Source organism: Cetorhinus maximus, chromosome 20 (genome assembly GCF_964194155.1).
Source record: "Cetorhinus maximus chromosome 20, sCetMax3.hap1.1, whole genome shotgun sequence".
In the NCBI taxonomy this organism is placed as follows: Eukaryota; Metazoa; Chordata; class Chondrichthyes; order Lamniformes; family Cetorhinidae; genus Cetorhinus; species Cetorhinus maximus.
The window spans coordinates 77,923,745-77,949,327 of record NC_135898.1 but is presented as its reverse complement, the minus strand read 5'-3'; the positions used below and the strand labels follow the sequence as shown (position 1 = coordinate 77,949,327).

General features: G+C 41.3%; 1 protein-coding gene across 1 annotated transcript in view; it reads left to right on the top strand.

Moving 5' to 3' along the window:
* Positions 1–25,583, top strand: part of myofl (myoferlin like) — a 223,362-nt gene that overhangs the window by 99,090 nt on the left and 98,689 nt on the right. Inside the window, exons 33-44 of the mRNA XM_078564961.1 lie at positions 2,707–2,888; positions 2,984–3,142; positions 3,576–3,677; positions 5,743–5,904; positions 6,996–7,161; positions 7,976–8,049; positions 8,621–8,677; positions 12,692–12,739; positions 13,500–13,508; positions 13,802–13,900; positions 19,762–19,887; positions 22,227–22,382. Coding sequence (XP_078421087.1) covers positions 2,707–2,888; positions 2,984–3,142; positions 3,576–3,677; positions 5,743–5,904; positions 6,996–7,161; positions 7,976–8,049; positions 8,621–8,677; positions 12,692–12,739; positions 13,500–13,508; positions 13,802–13,900; positions 19,762–19,887; positions 22,227–22,382 — 1,340 coding nt within the window. The remainder of the gene's footprint in view (positions 1–2,706; positions 2,889–2,983; positions 3,143–3,575; positions 3,678–5,742; positions 5,905–6,995; positions 7,162–7,975; positions 8,050–8,620; positions 8,678–12,691; positions 12,740–13,499; positions 13,509–13,801; positions 13,901–19,761; positions 19,888–22,226; positions 22,383–25,583) is intronic.

Below are 25,583 nucleotides of genomic sequence, written 5' to 3'. Positions count from 1 at the left end.
GTTGACTTGCCAACCAATCAGCACCCTTTTCTCCTGTAGTATAAATGTTTTTGATTGTTTGAAATTCCTGTGTTTTTTGACCCAATGAGTGCAAGATGAAAAGCTTCCACAGCATGTCTCCCTTTTCAGTAACATGCAAATGCTGTATTAACAAGCAACTGTTTTGTACACTGCTAGATGTTTGCATAAGGTTATAGGTTAGGCCTGGGGTTTTCTCAGTTTCCAGATCTAAGGAGAAAGAGGGGCATGGGGACTATCTGTCGCATCAGGTCTGGGCCTCTTAAGACATCAGCCTGGGATCTCTCAGCCTGTTGAAGGGGCAGGACCATTGTAAGGATACCAATGAAACTGTTGTTGCTTGTGGTCATACTCCCTCATTCACTTACCCCAAACAGAGGGGTCTTGAAGCTAATGCTGGGTATTATGTTGGAAACCTCTGCAGCCCAGAAGGTTCACAGGGTGAAAGCAAAAAACTGCGGATGCTGGAAATCCAAAACAAAAACAAAAATAAAAATACCTGGAAAAACTCAGCAGGTCTGACAGCATCTGCAGAGATGCACAGGGTACCCAAGCAGCATTGATGCTAAAAGGAGAAAAAATGTAACGAATCATTTGAGCTTTCTGGCTGCTTCTCTCCAATGGATCCTGTTGGTGGTAATGGGGCTTTCATGTGCCCGATTCTGCTTCAGTTTCAACCAGTCAATCCCAGTGCACGATCCCACTAAGGAGTTGTGCCATGCAAAGCAGAAAAATTGAACTAGACTTTTCACTCATGGTTTCAGTGCACCTCAGGTACCCTGCAATTCTCTGACACCTGGAGGAAAATAGGCCTATATGGTTTGGGTTTTGAATATGCAGGTTCGTGACACATTTGCAATTCTCTGAAGGTGTTGCATCCAATGCAAATGCAGTACTACTGTAAATTTCTTTCTCTCTCTCCCCCTCTCCGTCCCTCTCCGTCCCTCTCCGCCCCTCTCCGCCCCTCTCCGCCCCTCTCCGCCCCTCTCCGCCCCTCTCCGCCCCTCTCCGCCCCTCTCCGCCCCTCTCCGCCCCTCTCCGCCCCTCTCCGCCCCTCTCCGCCCCTCTCCGCCCCTCTCCGCCCCTCTCCGCCCCTCTCCGCCCCTCTCCGCCCCTCTCCGCCCCTCTCCGCCCCTCTCCGCCCCTCTCCGCCCCTCTCCGCCCCTCTCCGCCCCTCTCCGCCCCTCTCCGCCCCTCTCCGCCCCTCCCAGCTGTAACTCCACATATTTTAAAGTTACATTACAGTATTTTGGTAGATAGAGATGCCAACTTAATTGGAATGTTGCTAAGTTAAGGTTTTTTTATCACTAAGCCTATGTGCGGTACAATTTGATTTAAGCCTTATTAATTACACAATATCAATGAGGTGAAATCTAACAACTTGGAGCAGTTTATGACATAACTAAGTATTTGACAGTATGTTGGAGGTCAACAGCTACCAACCAGCTGTACATCTTTTGGTATAAATTAGTTTAGCATGTTTTTGAGAAGGCAGCATTGCAAGGAAAAATATTACACAAATCGGTAGCAATGGCAAATTATCCTTAATCCTTTTCCCCTCGCCCTGTCTTACTTTCTCTTCACCACCTGTCGTGAGCTGTTAACTCATGAGATACAAATTAAGTGTTTGTCACCGAACGGTCAGCATTTGTCGGCAATGGCTGCTGCTTTGTGTTGGCTGATGACAAAAACAAACTCCAGTAGCACATCTGGCTCCTACCTGTTTTGGCTGCTCCTAGATTGAATATCACTGTGGGTGGGAATGCTCTCAATTCCAGTCTTTGGTGGACAAGGGTGCTTCTTATTATAGTAACTATAGAAACCATTTCAGAAATATCATTCAATTTTTCTCAACTTTGCACTAAACTTCAGCTGCAGGTGTATGCAACTTATGACAATGACACATCATAGATTTATGCTTGGTACTGTTTGGGCTGTCAGCTTTTGGGTTTTCTAGGTTGCCCTGTGTGCTGGTGTGTGGTATCTGGCCTTAAGTGACCATTCTTCATGTGAGCTTTGATAGCAAATTGTCAGCAAGCCTTTTAGCTGTTGATGTGAGGATGGTATCCTAGTCAACCATGACCCTATCCTCACTCAACTTCTGTACAAAGGGACTTTACTATCCAGTGGCTTGTGTTACAAAGAGGAGTGAGAACCTTGTTTCTTTTTGTTTTCCTTTACCCTGCGCTCTTCCTCACCCAGAGATGCTGAGACCAATTATTGCGCTGCACCTGCCATCAGTAATCTTCCAGTGAGAAGGTGCAGAGAAGGAAGTCAATAAAAAGCTTAAGACAAGTCCATGCATGAATTAAGACAGTTGTAAATCATTCAAGATTGCTCTTGTTTTGAAATTTAAACTACTTCAATTGTGTAGCTGTTCATTTTAATTTTGGTCGTTCATTACACAAGGTCCACCTGCATTTTTGCTGTTAACGGAATATAATAAAACGTTAAACTTTTGTATCAATAGGGCTGATTCTTCAATCTAGCACTTGAGGGGCATGCAGCTTGTTAAACAGTGGCAATGCAGCCTGTGGTTTTCCGAATGATTAAAATAACCACAGGCTGCATTTCCCTCCAGTTTCCCAAAGTTCAGTTCCCATGCACACTGGTCTTTCTCGGAATGTCTGATTGGCCTAAATGTGTTCACTTTTTCTCAGGTTAAACCTATTACTTTATTTTTTTCAGATCCATATGCACATGTTTCATTTCTTCATCAAAGCAAGACAACCGAAGTTATCAAATCCACTTTGAACCCAACCTGGGACCAGACCCTTATTTTCAATGATATTGATATCTATGGCAGTCCTGAAACCCTAATTAAAAATCCACCAAATGTGATGATTGAAATATTTGACGAAGACCAAGTTGTACGTATTACTTTAATTTTGGTTTGATTGCATCGTGCTTTTCTGTCAGAGAGAAAAGTAGGCGATCTTAATAAATTTAACTTTGTTCTGCACAGGGAAAAGACGAATTTTTAGGCAGATGTGCCTGCCCTCCGATGGTGAAGCTAAATCCAGAGACCGATGTGACCCCCAAACTCCTTTGGTACCCAATAAAGAATGGAACAAAGAAAGCTGGGGAACTCCTCATAGCTGCTGAACTAATATTGAAAGATAAAGTAAATATATTGGAGTAGTTTTGCACTTTGTCAGTACAATAACGTATGATATGTTCTCCAGCTGTGGTAATACATGTGCATGAAGTAAATACATAATGCAGCTTTCTCTATGCAATGCTAATGTTGCTAAGCCAGAAATACTGCTTAGCTATTTATATATTTCCATTTACCTGCAATCTCCTATCTGAGTTTTGATTGATTTGTACTGCTGGGCCATTAATGCTTGCTCCTTGCCTTCCCCACCTTCCTCACCAGGCCTACCCCATAACTCCTGGGATTCTACATCCTGCCCAATTTTTCTGCACCTTCACATGAGAGAACTACTCGTTTTTCTTGTCTTGTTACTGCAGAATGCTGTTTAAACATTGCAATTTTATTACTCTAATCGTACTTTTTCTACTCTAACCTTTTTTTTCCTCCTCCGTTCCAACAGCCTGATGGATCTAATTTACCAATTCTTCCTCCAGTCCGGTCAGCTGTACTGTACATGGTGCCACATGGCATCAGACCAGTCGTGCAGCTTACTGCAATTGAGGTGAGTCTCATTTCTCCTAGATTATTTTTATTCAGCATTGGTGAATAAACCATGGCTAATTTTACTAATGTGCTGCTGGTGCACATTTAACCTTTTTTATATTTGGAATTCTACACCAGGACCTCTTATATTAGAGAATTTTTTAATTAATTTATGGGATGTGGGCGTCACTCACTAGGCCAGCATTTATTGCCCATTGCTAATTGCCCTTGAAAATGGTGATGAACTGCTGCAGTCCCTGTGGTGTAGGTACACCTGTAATGCTGTTAGGGATTTTGACCCAGTGACAGCAAAGGAACGGCGATATACTTCCAAGCCAGGATCGTGAGTGACTTGGAGGGGAACTTCCAGGGTGTGGTGTTCCCATATGCCTGCTGCCCTTGTCCTTCTAGATGGTCATGGTCGTGGGTTTGGAAGGTGCTGTTGAAGGAGCCTTGGTGAATTCCTGCAGTGCATCTTGTAGATGGTACATACTGCTGCCACTGTGCATTGGTGGTGGAGGGAGTGAATGTTTGTGGTGCCAATCAAGTGGGCTGCTTTGTCCTGGATGGTGTTGTACCTCCTTGAGGGTTGTGGGAGCTGCACTCATCCAGACAAGTGGGGAGTATTCCTTCACACTCCGACTTGTGCCTTGTAGATGGTGGACAGGCTTTGGGGAGTCAGGAAGTGAGTTACTCACCACAGGATTCCCAGTCTCTGACTGCTTTTGTAGCCACAGTATTTATTTGGCAAGTTCAGTTCAATTTCCAGTCAATGGTAACTCCCAGGATGTTGTTAGTGGGGGATTCAGTGATGATATGCCATTGAATCTCAAGGGATGATAGTTAGATTCTCTCTTGTTGGAGATGGTCATTGCCTGGCACTTGTGCGGTGTGACTGTTACTTGCCAATTATCAGTCCAAGCCTGGATATTTTCCAGGTCTTGCTGCACTTGGTCAGAGATTGCTTCAGTATCTCAGGAGTGATGAATGGTGCTGAACATTGCGCAATCATCAGCGAACATCCCCACTTCTGACCTTATGATGGAATGTTACCTTGAACTAACTTCGTAATACTGGAGCAGTTTACTTATGTGAAAACTTATTTGTTTTGCTGCTCATTAGGAGATGTTTGGATTTCTAGATGTGTTCAAAAATGTCTGAACACATTTCAGAGTTTGATGAAGAAAATGTTTTCTGTTCGTAATTGTCTATGGCCTAGGTTTTGCGGTCAATGGTGAAAAAATGGCAAAAGCTGCTCTACATCATTTACAGTTGCCCAAAGACTTTTGGTAGGTTTGTCAGCAAAGGCTTTCCCTTTCACCGTCACCTGTTTGAATTCCCTGCATTCTAGAGGGGATCTGTGGTGTCTGTAAGTTGGGCAAGCTGCTTAACGAATCAAGCTAAAGAACTGTTGCTGACACTTGCAGACTGTAAAGAAGGAAGTTCTAAAGTATAAGTGACATTTAGGTCATTGCACAGGAAGTACAATTGGGATTGAGAGAAATAAGAGCCAAACAGGAAAACAACTGCTGCAACTTTTGATTTTCTTTTGAGGAATGAGACTCCATACTTGTCAAATTATTTTCCTCTGGGTCAGAGCGGCTGTTCACTAATTATCGCTTGCACTTGCATTCAAAGCTCAGATCCTCCTGATTTGAGAGCAGTTGCAAAGGTTGGTCCTCGATTAAAGTGAGAATAGTGGAAAGTTAGCCCTAGTTCACACCATGATAGTGACCACCCCCCCCCCCCCCCCCCAGCAACCTGCCCCATACCAATGGTAAAGATTGCAACAGCACAGCCTGTGGTGGATCATGTGTTACTGACGGTGACTTCTCAATTTCCGTGTCTAACTATGAATGTGTGGACACTGGAAGTTGCTGTCAGTTTTACCCAATAATAGCACTGAGTGTTAACAGCCTCGCTATTATTGGGTTTGTAAAATCTGGGCCGTTGTGTTACTTTATATTTTATAAACTAATGGTTGAAACAACAACCACTTATGCCATTTGCTTCAAACTAAAGGAAATTAATGAGTTCATTAATCAAAGTGTCGTACAGGTTATTTAACTGAAGTATCATTACAGATCTTAACATGGGGGTTACGGAACATGAAGACCTACCAACTGGCTGCTGTTGCTTCCCCGAGTCTCATTGTGGAATGTGGTGGCGAGTATTTGGAATCGGCAGTGATCAAGAGTCTTAAGAGATGTCCAAACTTCCCCTCTTCAGTTCTGTTTATGAAAGTGGTATGTATTTGAATACCGAATCAACATGCGGTAAATCCCTTCACATCATTGAAGTGGTGGTATTAAACCATTTTTATTTTACAGTTTGTAATGCAAAGGAACAGTGTATCTAATTAAATTCTGGTTACACAACAAGATTTATCAAATATTTAATTGATAATTTACTGCATTGTCGTCTATGTAAAATTGCACCACTTCTCCTATATCATTCGAGAGCTAGCACAAGGCTCTCTAAATGATTTTAGACCTCTCCACAGGCACAGTTCTGAGCATAAACTGGAAAGGCTAACTCAATAATGCTTTAAGCTTGTGGTTTTCATTGCCATTTTCTTCTCAATATGCTATCAATAAAATTACATCTAATGTGCAACTCATGCAACTTAAAATCATCATTTATGCTAACAATATTTCAGCATTCAACAAAACTGTTGCTATGGATGGCGTTTCTTGACCCTCTTCGAGTTATTTATCATTTATACTCTGGCAAGATTTACAATGCCTAGTAACAAGTTAGTGTCTGTCTCAATAGCCACATGTCCAGTATCCTGCTCAGTAATCTTCTTAGAAGGCAGCTCATAACCATTGAGGTAAGGTTGCTACTTTTGACCATTTTAACAAGATGGTTCAAAATGACTTTCACTAAAATTATCAAAGAATTTCACACTCGTGTCCATGGCTTAAACTAAAGCCATGTTGTCTGACTGGTCTTCACTTGATTAGCACACTAGTCATAGTTAATTAGAAATTCTAATTGTTTGAAAAGGTTTGAAAAAAGTGTTTAAAATCTGAGTTGTTTACTATACAGAATAATAAGAGGGTTAAATAAGTCAGTCTATTTGACTATCAGCTGTTATACCGGTGCGTGGGTTGAAGGTCAGATTTGGAAACTAGTCCATCGGTAAAGATGCGAGTACAGAATGATGTCTAAAGATAAAATTGGTCACAGATCTGAACAATTGTCATGCAACTAAGATATTACTGAAGGCTGAGGTACTGGAATGAATTCGGCTGTAGCAAGTATTGTTATCACTGAAGATTTATGTAAGTGGATGGACCTGCAAAAAACCTATCATTTCTGATCTTGATTCCAGCTGCTTCCAAAGGAAGAAATGTACACCCCTCCTATTGTCATAAAGGTAATTGACCACAGACCATTTGGACGTAAACCAATAGTTGGACAGTGCACAATTCATTCTCTGCAAGGATATCGGATTGACCCATATGCTGAAAGAGAGACTGTTGGAATGCAATCAAAAGGTATTTTACATTATTTTTGTATAGAAATTACAACCTCATGCAGCTTCAGTATATAGAACAAATTTGGATGCATTTGAGGATTTGAGTACAGGGGAGCAAGGATGTCTTACTGCAGCTGTACAGAGCCTTGGTGAGACTACACCTGGAGTATTGTATGCATCTTACCCAAGAAAGGATACCCATAGAGTGGGTGCATTGAAGGTTCACCAGACTGATTCCTGGGATGGCGGGATTGTCGTATGAGTAGAGTTTGGACCAACTAGGCCTGTATTCACTGAAGTTTAGAAGAATGAGGGGATCTGATTGAAACATATAAAATTCTAACAGGGCTGGACAGACTGGATGCAGGGATGATGTCTCCCGTGGCAGGGGGCCTTGAACAAGGGGTCACAGTCTCAGGATATGAGGTAGGCCATTTAGGACCGAGATGAGAAACGTCTTCACTGAGGGTGAACATGTGGAATTCTCTACCGCAGAAGATTGTGGAGGCCAAGTCACTGAATATATTTGAGGAAAAGATTTCTAGACACCAAAGGCGTCACGGGGTATGGGGAGAGATTGGGAGTATGGCGTTGAAATAGAGGACCAGCCATGGTCATATCGAATGCTTTTATATGTAGCATCTTTCACAAACTCTCTGTTCCAAAGTGTTTTAGGACTTATGAGTCACTTTTGAAGTGCAGTCATTTTGTGAGCCATCAGAAGTTGCATTTTTTTTAAATGTGTAATGTAATTTTTTTTAAATGTAATATATTCATTGTCTGAATAGATTGCCATGGCATTACCTCATACTTGTTTATTTAATTCCACACAGCATCTCTACTTTCAAATGCTCGTGATTGTGTCATCGATATAGAAGATAATCAAAAGCCTCTCCTTGAATCACAGGTAATGAACTTCATTTTGTTGATGACCTGAAAAATCTTTCAAAGCTCAGAACTTCCTGAGATCACATACTTTATCCCCACAAACCAAAGACACAGCTTGCTCAGGATTAAAATCTATTTGTGAATTGAGCAGATGATGTATTGATTGAAATAAAGGCAAGCTACAGAACATGATTTGTTTAAATTCACACAAGTACAGTTTAATCCATACACTATGGCAAGCTGAAGGTAAATCATGTTGCACTGATAGTTGACAAATTGGAGTAAGAATTTAGAATACCGGTTCTTGACATTTTTAATACAAACCCAAGTTGGATCTCCATTTGATGCAGTGGCCTGAATTCTATTTGTTTTTCTAGTTATAAATTGCATAACGTGTTTCTATTATTTTACAGGTGCAATGTTTGATATGTTGCTAGGCCCATTATGTAATCTCTGCAATCTGTAAGATTTATGGCTGATGAGAACAATTTAAAAATGTTGTGATATTGGTTGAGTGAGTGGTGTGGGTAAAAGCATCATTTTTCTAACCTACACAAGATGGAACATTCACAATTCATTCTAACTTTCAGTTTGTAGATAGTATGACCAAGGCAGTCATCAAAATGGCTACTCCATCAGCACTGCATGTATGTATGGAAAGTGAATACAAAGAGATGGCAATACTCAGGGTTTAGATGGCTCTACTGGATTGTTTTCTATCACTGTATGTTAAATTAAATTGTGGGAGTGATTTAGCATCTGCTGCATTCATTTGTCTTGGAATTGGCTGTCTGTCAGTAACTAAATTTCCACTAGAAATACTTGATTTCCTAAATTAGAATGAATTATAAACTCACCTTGTTGCAATTGACTCCAGCATTCATTGCATCCTGATTCATAAAAGTATGCCATGTATAGCAATCTGATACGTCAAGTACATTATATCTATGAATGTATTTTGGTTTACAATTAAATTGGCAGGTAGATGTTTGCTCTTTCGCCCTGCCAAAGAAAGTTAACCTCCGTATGCTAAAGATTAAAAACTTAAAACAGTATTTAAAAGAAAAACACGTCGTATTTTTTAAAAATTGTTTGTGCTCTAACAGCCTGGGAGTCGTCTTCTCCACAGGCCAGCCATTTTAATCTCTGGTCACGTTACCTGAAAACTGACCCTCCGTCACTCTTGACTGTTAAATCAATAAAGCTCTTCGGATGTCAGAAATAGCTTTTAAGTTCTCAATCGTTTTGTTTTTAAATTGGGTTTATAATCTGATTCTGTTTCTTCTTTGCGCTTTTCCATTCTTTCTTGTTTTGCTATATTAAATTTTTTATATTTATTAACTCTGCAAACATTTTTCTGCTCCCCACTTCTGAAGGCACTGGCATCTTGAGCTATGGGTCCAGATGGGCTGGGCAGGAGAGGGAGGGGAAGGGATGAGCTGAACATTTTAATCTACACCAATTGGTGATTTAGTGTAGGAAGTTTGATTTTGGTTGTCAGCAGCCTGGTCTGTGGAAGATATCATGGCTAAGCCTGATTCTGGCCTTGTCCAGGGGTAGCTCAACATATTTGAGCACAGAAAGCAGGAAAGTGGCAGACCTGCTTCTTCTGTTTACTTTTTCCTAACCTGAAGATGCTATGGCCACTTGTTCTCTTATTGCTGCCTTGACTGAGAGATTAACTCTATGCACGTCAATTCCAGGCCTGCATGACTCAAAGGTTGGGGACTTGACTTCTAAGCTCTCAGAGCAACTTTTTAATATTCCATCAGTTCTACTTTTCTCCCAAGATACCTTGAACTGCATTGCCGATGAAGAGATAAAGGAGAGAAGACTTTTATTTTTCTCTTTCAATAGTGATGCTGATCTCCATTTCCTGAACTTCATATCACTGGTTACTCACAAGCTGCAGTCATACATAAAGTGGCCTTTTTCACCTTTTACACCCATCAAAAAAAATTACTGTCCAATACCACAAGAAATTATATCATGGCACCTTTAACATAATGAAACGCGCAAGGCACTTCATAGGGGCATTACAAAATAAAGTATGACACCCAAGCCATATCGGAGATTGTTATGGCACAGCTGATGGTAAATGCTGAGTTGTTCAAATCCCAAAGGGAAACTTGAAACAACTGCCACAACCTGTTTTGCAATTTGTATAAATTTCAAGATGAGTGCCTTGAATTCAGTAGTAATAAGACCACCAAGTCTTAAAGGCTTTTACAAAACTAGACTAAACATTTATTTGAAGCATACACAGATCTACAAATTACTACTATGATCACTTCTAAATCCTCTTTAATCTGACTCCCAGTTACACTTTCATTAAGACAACAGTAAGACGCACGTTTTTAAAAGACCCAGGTTAAGTAAACGATATCCTGAACTGTCAAGTGAGTTCTCTTAACTTCAGTCCCTGTTTGGTATATGCAGGCTGAAGGCATTTCACACTTGTTGAATTTTAGGCTGTGTTTAAGGGTAGGCAGTCTTTGCTCCTTTGTACATATTTTCTTCTTTGGATGCAAATATCCATTGTTTCACTGTCTTTGGACTTTACCTTCCTGATAAGAATATCTCATAGCATTCAGTTTTACCAGTAATCTTTGGGGAAAAATAAATAAATACACAATTTCTTACTACTTCTGCTGGCTAGGTATACATTACCCCTGCACTTTTGAATTCAAGCCACACTTTGTTTAAAAATGCAAATTGCCCACTTTACACTTCACATTTTAAAACTTCCCCATGTTTACCTAATTAACATTTCAGACCCAACCTCTCCTCTTACATCAAAGCACCCAGGCAGTTGCCTCTAATTCTATTAAATCCCATGCAGACACAGACTCTAATGTTATTGGAATTTATTGTACAATATAGACATATTTTCCTGACAGAGAGATTGGGTCGGATGACCGAAGGTTTGGTCAAAGAGAAGTGCCTTAAAGGAGTGCAGCAAGGCAGAGAGGTGTAGGCTTTCCAGAGCTTGGGGCCTAGTCAACTGAAGGCAAAGCCACCAGTGGTGGAACAATTAAAATTAAAAATGCGCAAGAGGCCAGAATTAGAGGAGCGCAGATATCTCTGGAACGTTGTGGGGCTGGAGGAGATTAGATTTATGGAGGGGTGAGGTCATGAAGGAATTTGAAAACAAGAATGAGAATTTTAAAATAAAGATGTTGCTTGACTGGGCGGTGTAGATCAGTGAGCAGAGGGTTGATGGGGAGAATAGGGCTTGCAGTGAATTAAGACATGGGCAGCAGAATTTTTTGCATGATTTCAAGTTTACAGAGGCTAGTATGTGGGAGACCAGCCAGGAGTGCATTGGAATAGTTAAGTCTAGAGGCATAACTGAGGGTTTCAGCAGCAGCTGAAGGTAGTGGTGGTGCAAATGGGCTGTCTTAGTGATGGCATGAATATTGGGTCTGAAGCTCATCTCTGGGTCAAAAGTAACACCACGGTTGTAAATGGAGTGGTTTAATTTCAGACAGTTGCCAGAGAGAAGAATGGAGTCAGTAGTTATGGAATGGAATTTGGAGCGGGCACTGAAAACCAATGGCTGCAGTTATCCATATATTTAGTAATCCCATTTCACTTGTTTTATAGTGTAAATATTCAACATGATGGACCAGAGTTAAGGCACACCAAATAGCTAGTGCTTAAATGAACTATATGCAGCAATATTGATGTGCATAACAGAATGTGCCAATTTGATCCTGAGTTCTTGGTGAGTTTGCTGATCTCATTTGTGGTAGTAATCATACTCCTGATCTAACTAAGTTGCTGCAGTGCACTGCCTGGACTTTGGGTAAGGTACAAGATCTCCGAGATGGGGGTGGGAGAGAGAGGGTGAATGAGATCAAGCTTAGCGTTTCCTGTTAAATAGATCATGCACAGCTGAATCATCAGCTAAAGCCTTAAAGTCCAAATTTGGGTGATTTATTCCCAGAATACACTAAACATGGTGAGTCCGAAGAAAGTCTTTATAGCTTGGAATCGAGGTCTGATGTTTGCTGGAGTTGCTCGCACTGTCGGAGCCTTCCTTGTTTTCAATCCTTTCTGTTGCTGGCCCCTCTTCTAATAAGAATGTTCTTCTGAGCTTGTTGGTTTTACTTCAAATCTGCTTTACTTTTGTAGGGTTTGCCAGGAGAATATTCGATCTAAAGCTGAGAGATTTATTGTAACAAGTTCTTCACAGTATGGATTAACATTTTAAGCACCATAAATCTCTGAAGGCAGTTGTAACCACACTTCTTGTGTTAGACCTACACCTAAAATTCTGTTTTGGCATAGATGAGCTTTTTTTTATTACTGGAGTGATTTGCAAAACAAAACCTCTGGTATGGAGCCTCCTCAATTAATGTTAAGAATCCTACAGAAAACTAGCTACTGAGAGACATTGCTGTTTGATTGTGATGATAAAAGATTTCTTTCTTTAAAAACAATTCCTCCTATTGTTGTACGGATGCCAATTATCTACTCCTAAATCTCATTTACATACAGTTGATCATAAAATCTTGCTTTAAAAAGACACAATATCTCCTATGCTCGCCTACACAGACTACAGGTTAAACCGATGGCAACAAGGTCAAACAAAGGCCATCTTTAAACTGTGCAGCATTATTAAAATCCTTATCTTTTCTTATTATAAAAAACCAAAGATGGTGCCCTCTGATTCTGCAGGACTGGCTGCCTTTCGATCATCCCAGGTATGTACAATGTGCTGTACAGTGGTACTGTACTTTGAAACAGCAGTTTGAAAACTGTGTCGTCTTATGTTAATAATGCTGTGTGGGTTTAAAAAATTCAGAAGACTGTGTAGGCTGATAAAAAGGGATAGTGTCTCTAAATCCCATGGAGGAAATTTGAGGGTTCAGTCACAAATTCAAAAACTTCAAGTGGTTGATAATTTCTGTTCCATTTCCCGTCATTAAAAAGCTTTATGGAGCCCCTGCATGATCGGTACATTAGTTTGTATTGCAAGAGAATTTCTATTTTGGAGTTGAATACTGGTGTTACTAACCAATACTTGTTCATTACATACCTTCATCAATGCAAAGGCCTACAAAGTCTGTTTTATTGCTCCCTACAAGTTGAATCCAACTTTTGAGGGGTTTTTTCACATCACTAACCAAAGCCAGAAATTTTAGTTGTGATTTTTTGCATTGAATTGTGACACAAGATTCAGCATGCATTTAAACAGGTGTAAATTAACCTAAATTAATCTTGGTGTGATTTCCTGAAGAGGTATGTAATAAACTCATGGTTTCGGAATCTTTTCTCTTGGGAATGGTGGATTTATCCATAATGAAGCCCTCTCTCCTGAAATAAAATTGTTCTGATTATTCTTTCCTACTTAGAACTATGTTAACCATTTGAGTTGGTGAACAACTTTCACTAATTTGGTTTGTTTTCTTCCTCTTTCTTTCCATCATTCCCAATGTGAATAAATATTGATCCTGTGAACAGGCTGTAAAGGTAAGTCTAATTTTGATTTTTGTGTTTTTGCTTGTTAAATGCAAGTTGCAATTGAAAAGACACTAACTTATTTCATTTTTGTAACCAATACTAAGGGAAATATTAATAGCTGCTACAAGAGGTACTTGGCTCCCAACTTGCACACAGGCAAATTTCCAATATTAATGGATCAGGGAAGGTTCCAGCCAGGTAGCAGCTGTTAACATTTCGGTTTAGTGTCCTGTAGCTATTGCCCATCTTTTTGAATGCAGATTATTTTGTAAAGGAGTTTAATGATTTATTTATACATGTAGGAGGAGGAATCGATCGATTGGTGGAGCAAGTTTTATGCATCTATAGGAGAGCATGAGCGATGTGGCAACTATCTTCAGAAGGGTTATGATACACTTAAGGTAACATAGTTTTGTGCTTTCTTTTGTGTATTCCCACTCATTACTTTAACTATTATGTTTTTCCTTTCAAAAACTTAAGTTCAATAAAACTGGTTTAAATATGCTTACAAGCCTAGTACAATAAAAACATTCCCCTCACCCCTCAGTGTTGCTTACATCTTACTTCTAAGTGTTGTCCTGGAGGAATGGAATGGGAGAAAGAGGGCGAGGAATTAAAATTAGAGGTGTGGGGAGCGTATCGATGTATATGAACTTTCTTGCAACTTCTCTCCATCCCTGCAGGGAACCATTTCAGCAGAATGAACTGGGCGCCTGCATTTTGAAATTCAAATCGCCCAATTTTAATACAGAGAGCACCACCGCCAAGTTTAGAAATCCTCATACTGAACAGTGACCACTAAGTGTCGAGGGGAAATTACTAGGATTAGGATCGTGACGCTGAAAGAAGGGTTTCTGCGTGTACAGTTCGATCACTTTTTTACTTTTCAAGCACTGTCTTAAATTTTTTTTTTTCTTTTTTTTTTTAAATAAATAATCCTGAACCCCTACAGTTTTGCAATGAACTTTTGTTATCCTGTGCTCTGTTTCCAATGTGTTTCTAATGACCGCAATGCTGCATTTTAAGTGCTGTATCACCTATCTAGTTGCTTTTGAAGGTTTTCTGAATTGAGTTGCAGAGCTTGAGCTTAACAAGATGATTGATTCACTTTCTGCTGATAAACTGTTCAATCTGACTGAATTTTGTTCTGATCTTAAGCCAAATATCACTTCTGTTTTTTTTAGTGCCTGGTTTGTACAAACTTGTACTTCATTTCTTTTGGTCTTGTGTGCATTTAATTTATATATTTAGATTTATAATTTGAAAGAAGTCTTCTAAACTCACATAAAACTAGCTTCCATTGAATCACTGGAATGAAAATTGGATTCTCTGCAGGATCAGTGATCTGCTCCACCAGATTACTGCTTGGAGTAAAGACAGTCTGACCCAGGGATGTGTCATCTTTGAACCAACTAGACCCACCTGGAATTAGTGGGTTGAGAGTTAACCACAATGTTTGTAATAGAGGCAAGGCTTTATTGGTTATAGATACATAAAAACTAGGATCAGGAGTAGGCCATTCATCAATGCCATATTCCCACTTTCTCTCCATACCCCTTGATACCTCTAATATTGAAAAATTTAGCAATTTCTTTCTTGAATATACTCAGTGACCTGGCCTCTGTGGTAGAGAATTCTACAGGTTGGCCACCCTCTGAGTGGAAGAAATTTTTCCCCATCTCAGTCCTAAATGGCTGGCCCCATATCCTGAGACACTGGCCCCTGGTTCTAGACTCCTCAAACAGGAGAAACATCCTCCCTGCATCTAGCCTGCCTAGCCCTGTTAGAATTTTATACGTTTCAATCAGATGCCCTCTCATTCTTCTAAACTGTAGTGAATACAGGCCCAGTCGAACCTCATACGACAGTCCTGCCATCCCTGGTATTAGCCTAGTGAACCTTCGCTGCACTCCCTCTATGGCAAGTATATCCTTTCTTAGGTAGGGAGACCAAAACTGCATGCAATACTCCAAGTATGGTCTCACCAAGGCCCTGTATAACTGCAGTAAGACATTCCTCCTTCTGGGACTCTAACCCTCTCACAATGAAAGCCAACATACCATTTGCCTTCCTAATTGCTTGCTGCACCTGCTTATTTACATTCATTGGCTGGTGTACAAGGACACCCAGATCCCTTTGTACATCCACATTTCCTAATATATCACTATTTAAATAATACTCTGCCTTTCTGTTTTTCACACTGAAGCGTATAACTTCACATTTATGACATGGTTGACTACTGTGCCTAGCTAAACATTTCACAGAGCAGTTAATTTTTCAGATCCATGAACTTTCATTGGACTTGGTTCTGATGAAAGGTCATCGGCGTGAAGCACATTTTCTCCCTATAGATGCAGTCTGCTTCTTTCAATCTGTTTCAGATTTCCAGTAGCCATATTCTGCTTTTGATTTAGAATGTTAAGTCTCACAGTTTTTCCTGATTTTGATTTTTGTTATAATTAGGATTTCAGCAATTTCAGAAGTACATTTGGTTGATGGATAGGAGCATCTCAGCAGCTCAAGCCAATGAGCTGTAATACTGAGGCAGCACCATGCCACCACTGGCAGGATGATATAATAAGACCATAAGACATAGGAGCCGAAATTAGGCCATTCGGCCCATCGAGTCTGCTCCGCCATTCAATCATGGCTGATGAGTTTCTCAACCCCATTCTCCCGCCTTCTCCCCGTAACCTTTGATCCCCTTACCAATCAAGAACCTATCTATCTCGCTCTTAACTACACTCAATGACCTGGCCTCCACAGCCTTCTGTGGCAATGAATTCCATAGATTCACCACTTTCTGGCTAAAGAAGTTTCTCCTCATCTCTGTTCTAAAAGGTTTTCCCTTTACTCTGAGGCTGTGCCCTCAGGTCCTAGTCTCTCCTACTAATGGAAACATCTTCCCCACGTCCACTCTATTCAGGCCTTTCAGTATTCTGTAAGTTTCAATCAGATCCCCCCTCATCCTTCTAAACTCCATCGAGTATAGACCGAGTCCTCAAACGTTCCTCATATGTTAAGCCTTTCATTCCTGGGATCGTTCTCGTGAACCTCCTCTGGACCCTCTCCAGGGCCAGAATATCCTTCCTGAGATACGGGGCCCAAAATTGCTCTCAATATTCCAAATGTGGTCTGACCAGAGCCTTATAAAGCCTTAGCAGCACATCCCTGCTTTTATATTCTAGTCCTCTCGAAATAAATGCCAACATTGCATTTGCCTTCCTAACTACCGACTCAACCTGCAAGTTAACCTTAAGAGAATCCTGGACTAGGACTCCCAAGTCCCTTTGCACTCCAGATTTCTGAATTCTCTCCCCATTTAGAAAATAGTCTATGCCTCTATTCTTCCTACCAAAGTGCATGACCTCACACTTCCCCACGTTGTATTTCATCTGCCACTTCTTTGCCCATTCTCCTAACCTGTCCAAATCCTTCTGCAGCCTCCCTGCCTCCCTAATACTACCTGTCCCTCCACCTATCTTTGTATCATCTGCAAACTTAGCCAGGATGCCCTCAGTTCCTTCATCTAGATTATTAATGTATAAAGTGAAAAGTTGTGGTCCCAACACTGACCCCTGTGGAACTCCACTATTCACTGGCCGTCATCCTGAGAAGGACACCCTTATTCCCACTCTCTGCCTCCTGCCAGACAGCCAATCTTCTATCCATGCTAGCACCTTGCCTCTAACATCTCATCTCACTGAGCAGCTTCCTGTGCGGCACCTTGTCAAAGGCCTTCTGGAAGTCCAGGTAGATAATATCCATTGGCTCTCCTTTGTCTAACCTACTCGTTACCTCCTCAAAGAATTCTAACAGATTTGTCAGGCATGACCTCCCCTTGATGAAACCATGCTGACTTTGCCCTATTTTACCATGCACTTCCAAGTATTCTGAAGTCTCATCCTTAACAATGAACTCTAAAATCTTACCAACGACCGAGGTCAGACTAATTGGCCTGTAATTTCCCGTCTTTTGCCTCACTCCCTTCTTAAACAGGGGGGGTTACATTAGCGATTTTCCAGTTCTCTGGGACCCTCCCTGACTCCAGTGATTCCTGAAATATCACCACTAACACCACCACTATCTCTTCAGCTATCTCCTTCAGAACTCTGGGGTGTAATCCATCTGGTCCAGGTGATTTATCCACCTTCAGACCTTTCAGTTTTTTCCTAGCACCTTCTCCTTGGTAATGGCCACCATACTCACCTCTGCCCCCCGACTCTCTTGAACTTTGGGGATGTTACTCGTGTCTTCCACCGTGAAGACTGACGCAAAATACCTATTCAGTTCCTCCGCCATTTCTTTGTTCCCACTACTACTTCTCCAGTGTCATTTTCCAGCGGCCCAATGTCCACTTTTGCCTCTTACCCTTTATTATCTAAAAAAAAAACTCTTGCAATCTTCTTTTATATTACTGGCTAGTTTACCCTCATATTTAATCTTCTCCCTCCTTATTTCTTTTTTAGTTGTCTTCTGTTGGTCTTTGTAGGCTTCCCAATCCCCTGGTTTCCCACTGCTCTTCGTCGCATTGTATGCTTTCTCTTTAGCTTTTATGCTGTCCCTGACTTCCCTTGTCAGCCATGGTTGCCACGTCCTCCCTTTAGTATGCTGCTTCTTCCTAGGGATGAATTTTTGCTGTGTCTCCCAAATTACTCCCAGAAACTCCTGCCATTGCTGTTCCACTGTCTTTCCTGCTAGGCTCATCTCCCAGTCAATTCTGGCCAGCTCCTCCCTCATGCCTCTGTAGTTGCCTTTATTCAACTGTAACACCATTACATCTGATTCCAGCTTTTTCCTCTCAAATTGCATGGTAAATTCTATCATATTATGGTCACTTCCTCCTAAGGGTTCCTTCACCTTAAGCTCCCTTATCAAATCTGCCTCATTACACATCACAAAATCTAGAATTGCCTGTTCCCTAGTGGGCTCCACCACAAGCTGCTCCAAAAAGCCATCTCTTAGACATTCCACAAATTCCTTTCCTTGGGATCCACTATCAACCTGATTTTCCCAGTCTACCTGCATAATGAAATCCCCCATGATCACTGTAACCTTGCCTTTCGTACACGCCTTTTCTATCTCCTGTTGTATCTTGTACCCCTCATCCTGACTACTGTTCGGAGGCCTGTACATAACTCCCATTGTGGTTTTTTTTACTTTTGCGGTTCCTCAACTCTACCCACATAGATTCTACATAATTTGACCCTACGTCATCTCTTGCTATCGATTTAATTTCATTTCTTACTAACAAAGCAACCCCACCCCCTCTCCCAACCTGCCTATCTTTTCGATAGGATGTATATCCTTGGATATTTAGCTCCCAGTCCTGATCCCCTTGCAGCCATGTCTCCGTGATGCCCACCACATCATACCTGCCAATTTCAATCTGCGCCACAAGCTCATTTACCTTATTTTGTATACTGCGTGCATTCAGATACAACACCTTCAGTCCTGTATTTCCTGTCCCCTTTCTCATTGTCGTCTCTTTATCTGATGTGCTTGAAGTTAGATTCCTAACCCTTTCCAAACACACTCTCCTATTTTGTGTTCTGGGGACTTTAATAGCCTCTCCTGGGCTCTCCTTTCTTTTCAGTTTTTTCATAATTTTCCATGAAGTTGAATCCACCACCCCCCGCCGCCCAACACGCTAACCTGCTGCTTTGTTTCCGATTAGAGCATGCTTCCTAATTAGAGCATGACCAAATTTGTAATTTAAAAAAAAAAGATCTCAGAATTAATAATTGCGTGCAGACTTAATGTGGCTATTTTACTGAGTGACATCTTAATTTCCAGTGTAGTAACTTTGCTTTGAAGTTGGGGCTTTTACTTACAACACAGTGAAATAATCCCTAGTTAGGATGCATCAACAAAATGCTAAATGTTCAAGCTGGAATTGATACCTGTTACCTGGACTCTTCTGTGCTGACTATTGTCCATGCCAGTTAGATTCTGAAATGTCTGTTTTCTGCCTTCACTTGAATTTGGGAGTTTGACATTTACGTTGCCTGTAGACATGTAGCCGTCAACATAATTGAGAGAGATGATTTTTAAAGCTGACACTGCCTGGATATTTTCAGATTACACCTGGCCCTAACTGTTGCCAATAATCAGCTCCACGCCAGCTTGCATCTAGATAAGGTGACTCTGCCTTCCAGGCAAAAAAGTGAAGTGGGACTCATTGGTGATAAGTCCTTTTTTTTAAAATCTCTTTTTTTTCTTTAAGTCATCTTCTTCAACTTCCCCCCCCCCCCCACTACAGGTGTACACTACAGAACTGGAGAATCTCCCTGAATTCAAAGGGCTGACTGATTTCTGTCACACTTTTAAACTATTCAGAGGCAAATCGGAGGATGATGAAGACCCTTCAGTTGTGGGCGAATTTAAGGTAATGGCTGCTCCGTCAAATGATTACCCAATTATTTGCTGTACCTTTTACCCAAGGCTGATTGATATATGTACTTTGTGCTCTTACATTAGCTGGAAATCTCTCTTGCTGTCCTATTTGAGACTGCACTCAACAAAATTTTTCCAGTTTACCTACTTTTAACATAATTCAAAATGGAGCATAATATGCTCTTTCTTTCAAAGGATAACTCAAAAGGGAAAACCAGAAATGAATGGTCTGAAAATGGACTTGCCTTGTACTCAATACCCTGCCTCTGCCTCCCCACCGCCCCCCCCCCCCCCACCCCACCCCCCCCAAACTCCCTCCACCAGTCATACTATAGCTTCCCAAAACGAGTAATGTAAGTCCTGACTAAAGGTAGGTTACGAGTCCCATAGCAGTTCTGAACCATGTATGTTAGTCAGTCATTCTCGAAATTAACACATCACATACATCTTGCACTAACAACCTGAGTGGAATAATTGAAGAAAGCTGACGGTGGGCTCTTTTTAGAACTTGTATATCTCTGCAAGTCAAAATAGCACATAATAAAGGAGTAATATGCAAATAGAATCTCACACTCCCAGTTCTGTGCTTAACTCACGTTTAAGCCTGTGGTCTCTGGGTAGGGGGGGTGGATTCAATTGTTGATAAAAGGCCTGCAGCCTGAGGGGAAAGCCCTCTGACAAATGGGTTCCCTGCCAAACTTTTCACAACATGATTGGTCATTTCATCACGACCTGTTTCGAGTTCCCTAGAGGTCAAAATGCCTACAACTAATGTACAAAGAGAGCCTGAACCTCATCTTTGGGCATATGCAGGCCCACGTCCTTTCTCAATAATATGAGATCCTGACTTTTGTTTCTCTACCCTAACAGTCTCCATTGAGACAAAAAAGGGTGGTCCTTGTGGCACAAGATAAGTGTTCATCAGTCCATGCAGACTCTGAGCCTATCTCTTGAGTTGGAGAGGGAACCAGTGATATTCTAGGTGTAATGCTCTGCTAGATGGACTTTTCTGTGTGCAGAGAAAAACTGGAGCAAAGGAATAGTATTGGTCTTGATATCACACCTAAACCTCCTTTAACCTGCCAAGATAAGCGTTACAAATCAATAATGGATGGTGGCTGAGCAAGCCCAAACACTCCTTTCAAGTGAAGCAGCATTTCACTTGCATTTACCCTAACTTAGTCTACTGCATTCGTTGCTCCCAATGCGGTCTCCTCTACATTGGAGAGACCAAACGCAAACTGGGCGACTGCTTTGCAGAAAACCTGCGGTGTGTCCACAAGAAAGACCCAAACCTCCCTGTCGCTTGCCATTTTAACACTCCACCCTGTTCTCTTACCCACATGTCTGTCCTTGGCTTGCTGCATTGTTCCAGTGAAGCCCAACGCAAACTGGAGGAACAGCATCTCATCTTCCGACTAGGCACTTTACAGCCTTCCGGGCTGAATATTGAATTCAACAACTTTAGATCTTAAACACCCTCCCCCCATCCCCACCCCGTTTCTTCCCCCCCCCTTTTTGTTTTTTTCAATAATTTATATAGATTTTTCTTTTCCCACCTATTTCCATTATTTTTAAATCTATAACTAATACCTTGTCAGACTTTCCACCCCACCCCCACTAGAGCTGTACCTTGAGTGTCCTGCCATCCATTCTTAATTAGCACATTTTCTTAGATAATATCACCACCTTCAACACCTCTTTGATCCTTTTGTCTGTGACATCTTTTGATTAACTGCTCCTATCACTGCTTGCTTGTCCCTACAACCACCCCCCCCTCAACTTCTCTTTTCCTCCCCCCCACCCCCCACCTTAAACCAGCTTATATTTCACCTCTTTCCTAACTATACTCAGTTCTGCTGAAGGGTCATGAGGACTCGAAATGCCAACTCTTTTCTTCTCCGCCGATGCTGCCAGACCTGCTGAGTTTTTCCAGGTAATTCTGTTTTTGTTTTGGATTTCCAGCATCCGCAGTAGTTTTTTGTTTTAACCCACAAGCAGTAGCTTAGTGAGGAGTTAACTGCTTCTGACTAAGTTAGAAAATGGTGGAGGGGCAATCAATCTAACACCTGTGATTAGAGTCCTTTAGAGCACAGAAGGAGACCATTCAGCTCATCAAGCCTATACCAGATTATGTATAGGTCACCCATAGTCTAACATCTCTGAAGTCTGAGATGGTTTGTGCAAAAAAGGCTGCTTTACTTTTATCTTTTTTGTGCTTTAAAAAAAAACAGATGAGAAACATTGCAGTTATTCTGAATTTATTTTAATGTGATATTTCTCTGTCCAGTGTGCTTGAATTTACTTGTTTCAACTAACTTTGAATTGTAGGGTTCTTTCAAAATTTATCCCTTAAGTGATGATCCAAATATTCAAACGCCCCCACGCCAGTTTGCTGAACTGCCAGATAGTGGAACTCAAGAATGTTTGGTGCGAATTTACATTATTCGAGCCATTGACTTGCAACCAAAAGACAACAATGGCAAGGTAAGAAAATTGGACCTGGCAGAGTATTTAACAAGAGTATTGAATCTCCTGGTTTTAAAGAAGAATCCAAATGTTTCCAGAGGCCTGTTAATGGGTTAAGAGGGAGCACTGCTGCCAGTTGTCCTGATCTCTCCTCCCCAGAATCTCCTTTATGCACCTCACTTCTCCACTTTATTTCCTGCCAGAAGACTGGCTAGGAAACTTACATTTAAAGTTTGCATTTTGTTTTTGTTGGAAAAGCTGTTCTTTCAGATTTTTGAACAGTGACCATGGTGAAGTGTGGAGTTGTGAATTAGATACTTCATGGTAATGGGAGATGGTTGTGTTTTTCCCAGGTGTGATTAGGACTCCTGGCTGATTGAGGATTTAACAGAACTTCTAAACTTGTGCAGGGTATGGCGAAATTAGTATGCAAACATGATTGCTGTTTAATAGAATGTAATAGAAAACATCATAGAATGCTGTCCCTTGAAATTTATCTTCTGTCCTGTAGGGGGCTGACTTGTGTTAGTGTATAGTCATAAAGGCTTTTCTTGAACGCAGAGTGTGGTGACTGAGTCTCATCCTGTCCTCACACTGATGTTTAGCCAGGAATAGGACAATATTCAAGAGCAGAAGCCATGGTAGTATTCTTGCCCTACTTCTGCCTGCCTGCATCCCTCCCTCCCCTCTCCCCCCCCACTCCATCACCCCCGTTACCATTAGACATTGAGACTCATTGAATATATTTACCACCACCTCAATATGATCAGCCAATATTGCACATAAAGGATTGAACCTGAGCATTTTCCTGGTCTCCATACACTGTGTCACTGAGAAAGGTGGTTATAGTATTGAACAGCAGCTTAGCTCTGTCCTTTCTAACATAAATTTTAACAGCCAGTGCTTTTGCTGTGATGCATTTTGGTTTCTTTTCCCGTCCTTCAACAACAGCTGCTTTTCACAAGACATCTTGGTTCACCATCCTTAATGAAAAACCATTTCCAAAGCAAGCCAACCTGAGAGTCAGCCAGTTCCCTGGGGTGTGGTGGAAGCGGAATCAGTAGAACTTGGCCAAAGCAATGGATGAAATATTTGAACATTTATAACTCCTCACTAATGAGCGTGTGTGTGGGCGGATCCATGGCTGCAGCTATTTGATGGTCAGCTGCAGGGTGATGCACTTACAACACGACTTTTCCAGAACTTTTCACACCAGCTTCCCCCCCCACCCCAGTCATCCCATTTACAAATATATTTCAGCTATTTGTCACCAACTGCTGTACAGCCATTGGTTGCTCTGCTGTGTTTTTGGTACTGTTTGGACTGAGATGGACTTTGCCTGGTATCCAGCTTGTTTCTTGCAAATTAGAAAATGAACTAAATAATACGACTCCAATTTCTGGTGCTGAGATTACCTAAAAGAGTGAACTAGTTTACAAAGTGGAGATCCTGGAATCAGGGGTGTGTTATGATTCACGTAGAGATCGATAGTTTTTAAAAGAGATGAATTTTCCAGTGACCAATGTAAAAAGTCACATGACAAGTTTTCACATTTAAGACTATCAACATCAACTAAATATTACTTATAGGCAACTCATACATTAAAGGACAGAAAAGATATCCATCTTAACTAAACACAACTGAAAACCCCACGTCACATTTATACATTATACCACTTTGCTTTGATATGTGGTCTTGAGTTAAAGTCTAAAGTTCCTCCTGCCTTTAACAGGATCCCTGCTCCCTGCATCACCAGGATGAATTGCTCAGTGTTCTTTCAAAAAAAATCCCCTTCCTCAACCCATTTCAGCATAATCAAATGGACTTCACATCGCAAGGTTCCCTCTGGTGATTCCGTGGCCTCTAACTTTTTGCAGTACTCGTTCCCTCAAATAGGGTCCCACCCTCACCAGCACTCTGCTTGGTGGTTACCCCAGAACAGTTCTTTTCTTCTGCCTGGCATAGAAGCACCTGTTGTGGGTGGTCTTCCCCAAATCTTTCGCTCTGACTGACTCGGAGTCTAAGTCTGTGTATAGCAATGCCGGCTGCATCTTCCTTTGTAACTGCGTGTTAAAGATTTCACCCAATTTTTTTCAGGTAGGGTTTAAACTGGCCCCCTGTCCCTGTGGTGACCATATCACATCACATGGGCCTGTTGCCAGGCGGAGTTCAGTACAGCTTCTCACCCCCACCCGACCTCTGCCCCAGGGCATTCTGTTTTACCCAAATTAAGAGTTTAATACATAACCATCTTATAAAGTCTAGCAGTCATAACAGGTGCCACAGTGTTCCAATCTTAAAAATCAGCAGTAAAGGGGAGCCAAAATGGATGGTGTCTGGAAGTCACAAGTTTGTTCTTTTCTATTTGCTCCTTCCCAACCCATTACTTTTGCTGAAGTCATTTTTTTTTTCTTTTAATAACCAATTTAATTTGAGCCATTTTTCATCTCGTTTCCTCCCCCCACCTCATTGTTAGAGTACAGCAATAGTAGACCTTTTATTTTCTCTTCCCTAACCTAGCACTAAGGCCAATCAGAATTAATTTGCAAATAACCCAAATTCAGCCCAAAAGGATCTGAATTTAGAAATTTCCTAATCTGCATGACTAGTTAAATTCACTGAACCAGCTAATAGCCATTGAAGTAGCTTTCTAACTTTAAAAAAAGTTCTTTCATGGGAAAAGAGCATTTCTGACAAGATCAGCATTTGTTGCCCATCCCTAGTTGCCTTGAAGGTGGTGGTGAGCCACTTTTTTTTTTTAGTTGAAACAATGCAGTTCATCTGTTGTAGATGCACCCACCCTTAGCAACAGTGAAGGAACAAGTCAGGATGGTGTGTGGCTTGGAGAACTGCAGGTGGTGGTGTTGGCACAGTGGCTCCATTCAATAACAATTTAATCACAGTAGTGTGGGAGAATTATTGTATGGACAGTAGACATGCAAAATAGGCAACTAGTTATTAAAATACTGTTTTTATTGAGAGAAGAACTTGAAACAGGCTGATGATGGCTGCGTTTTTAGCCACTGCTTTGCACCTTTCCTACAGTTTCAATCAGCAGGTCACAAATTGCAAATGTACTAAGTTTCTTCACAATAGTGGGCAGAATTTAAATCTGATGAGAGTCCTGCTCGCTGGTTGGAAAACCAGTCGGAGCCCTGCATCCCTCCTCTCCGGGAGGCCCAACAAGATTACATCAGGCACGTAACTGGATGGTGCTGT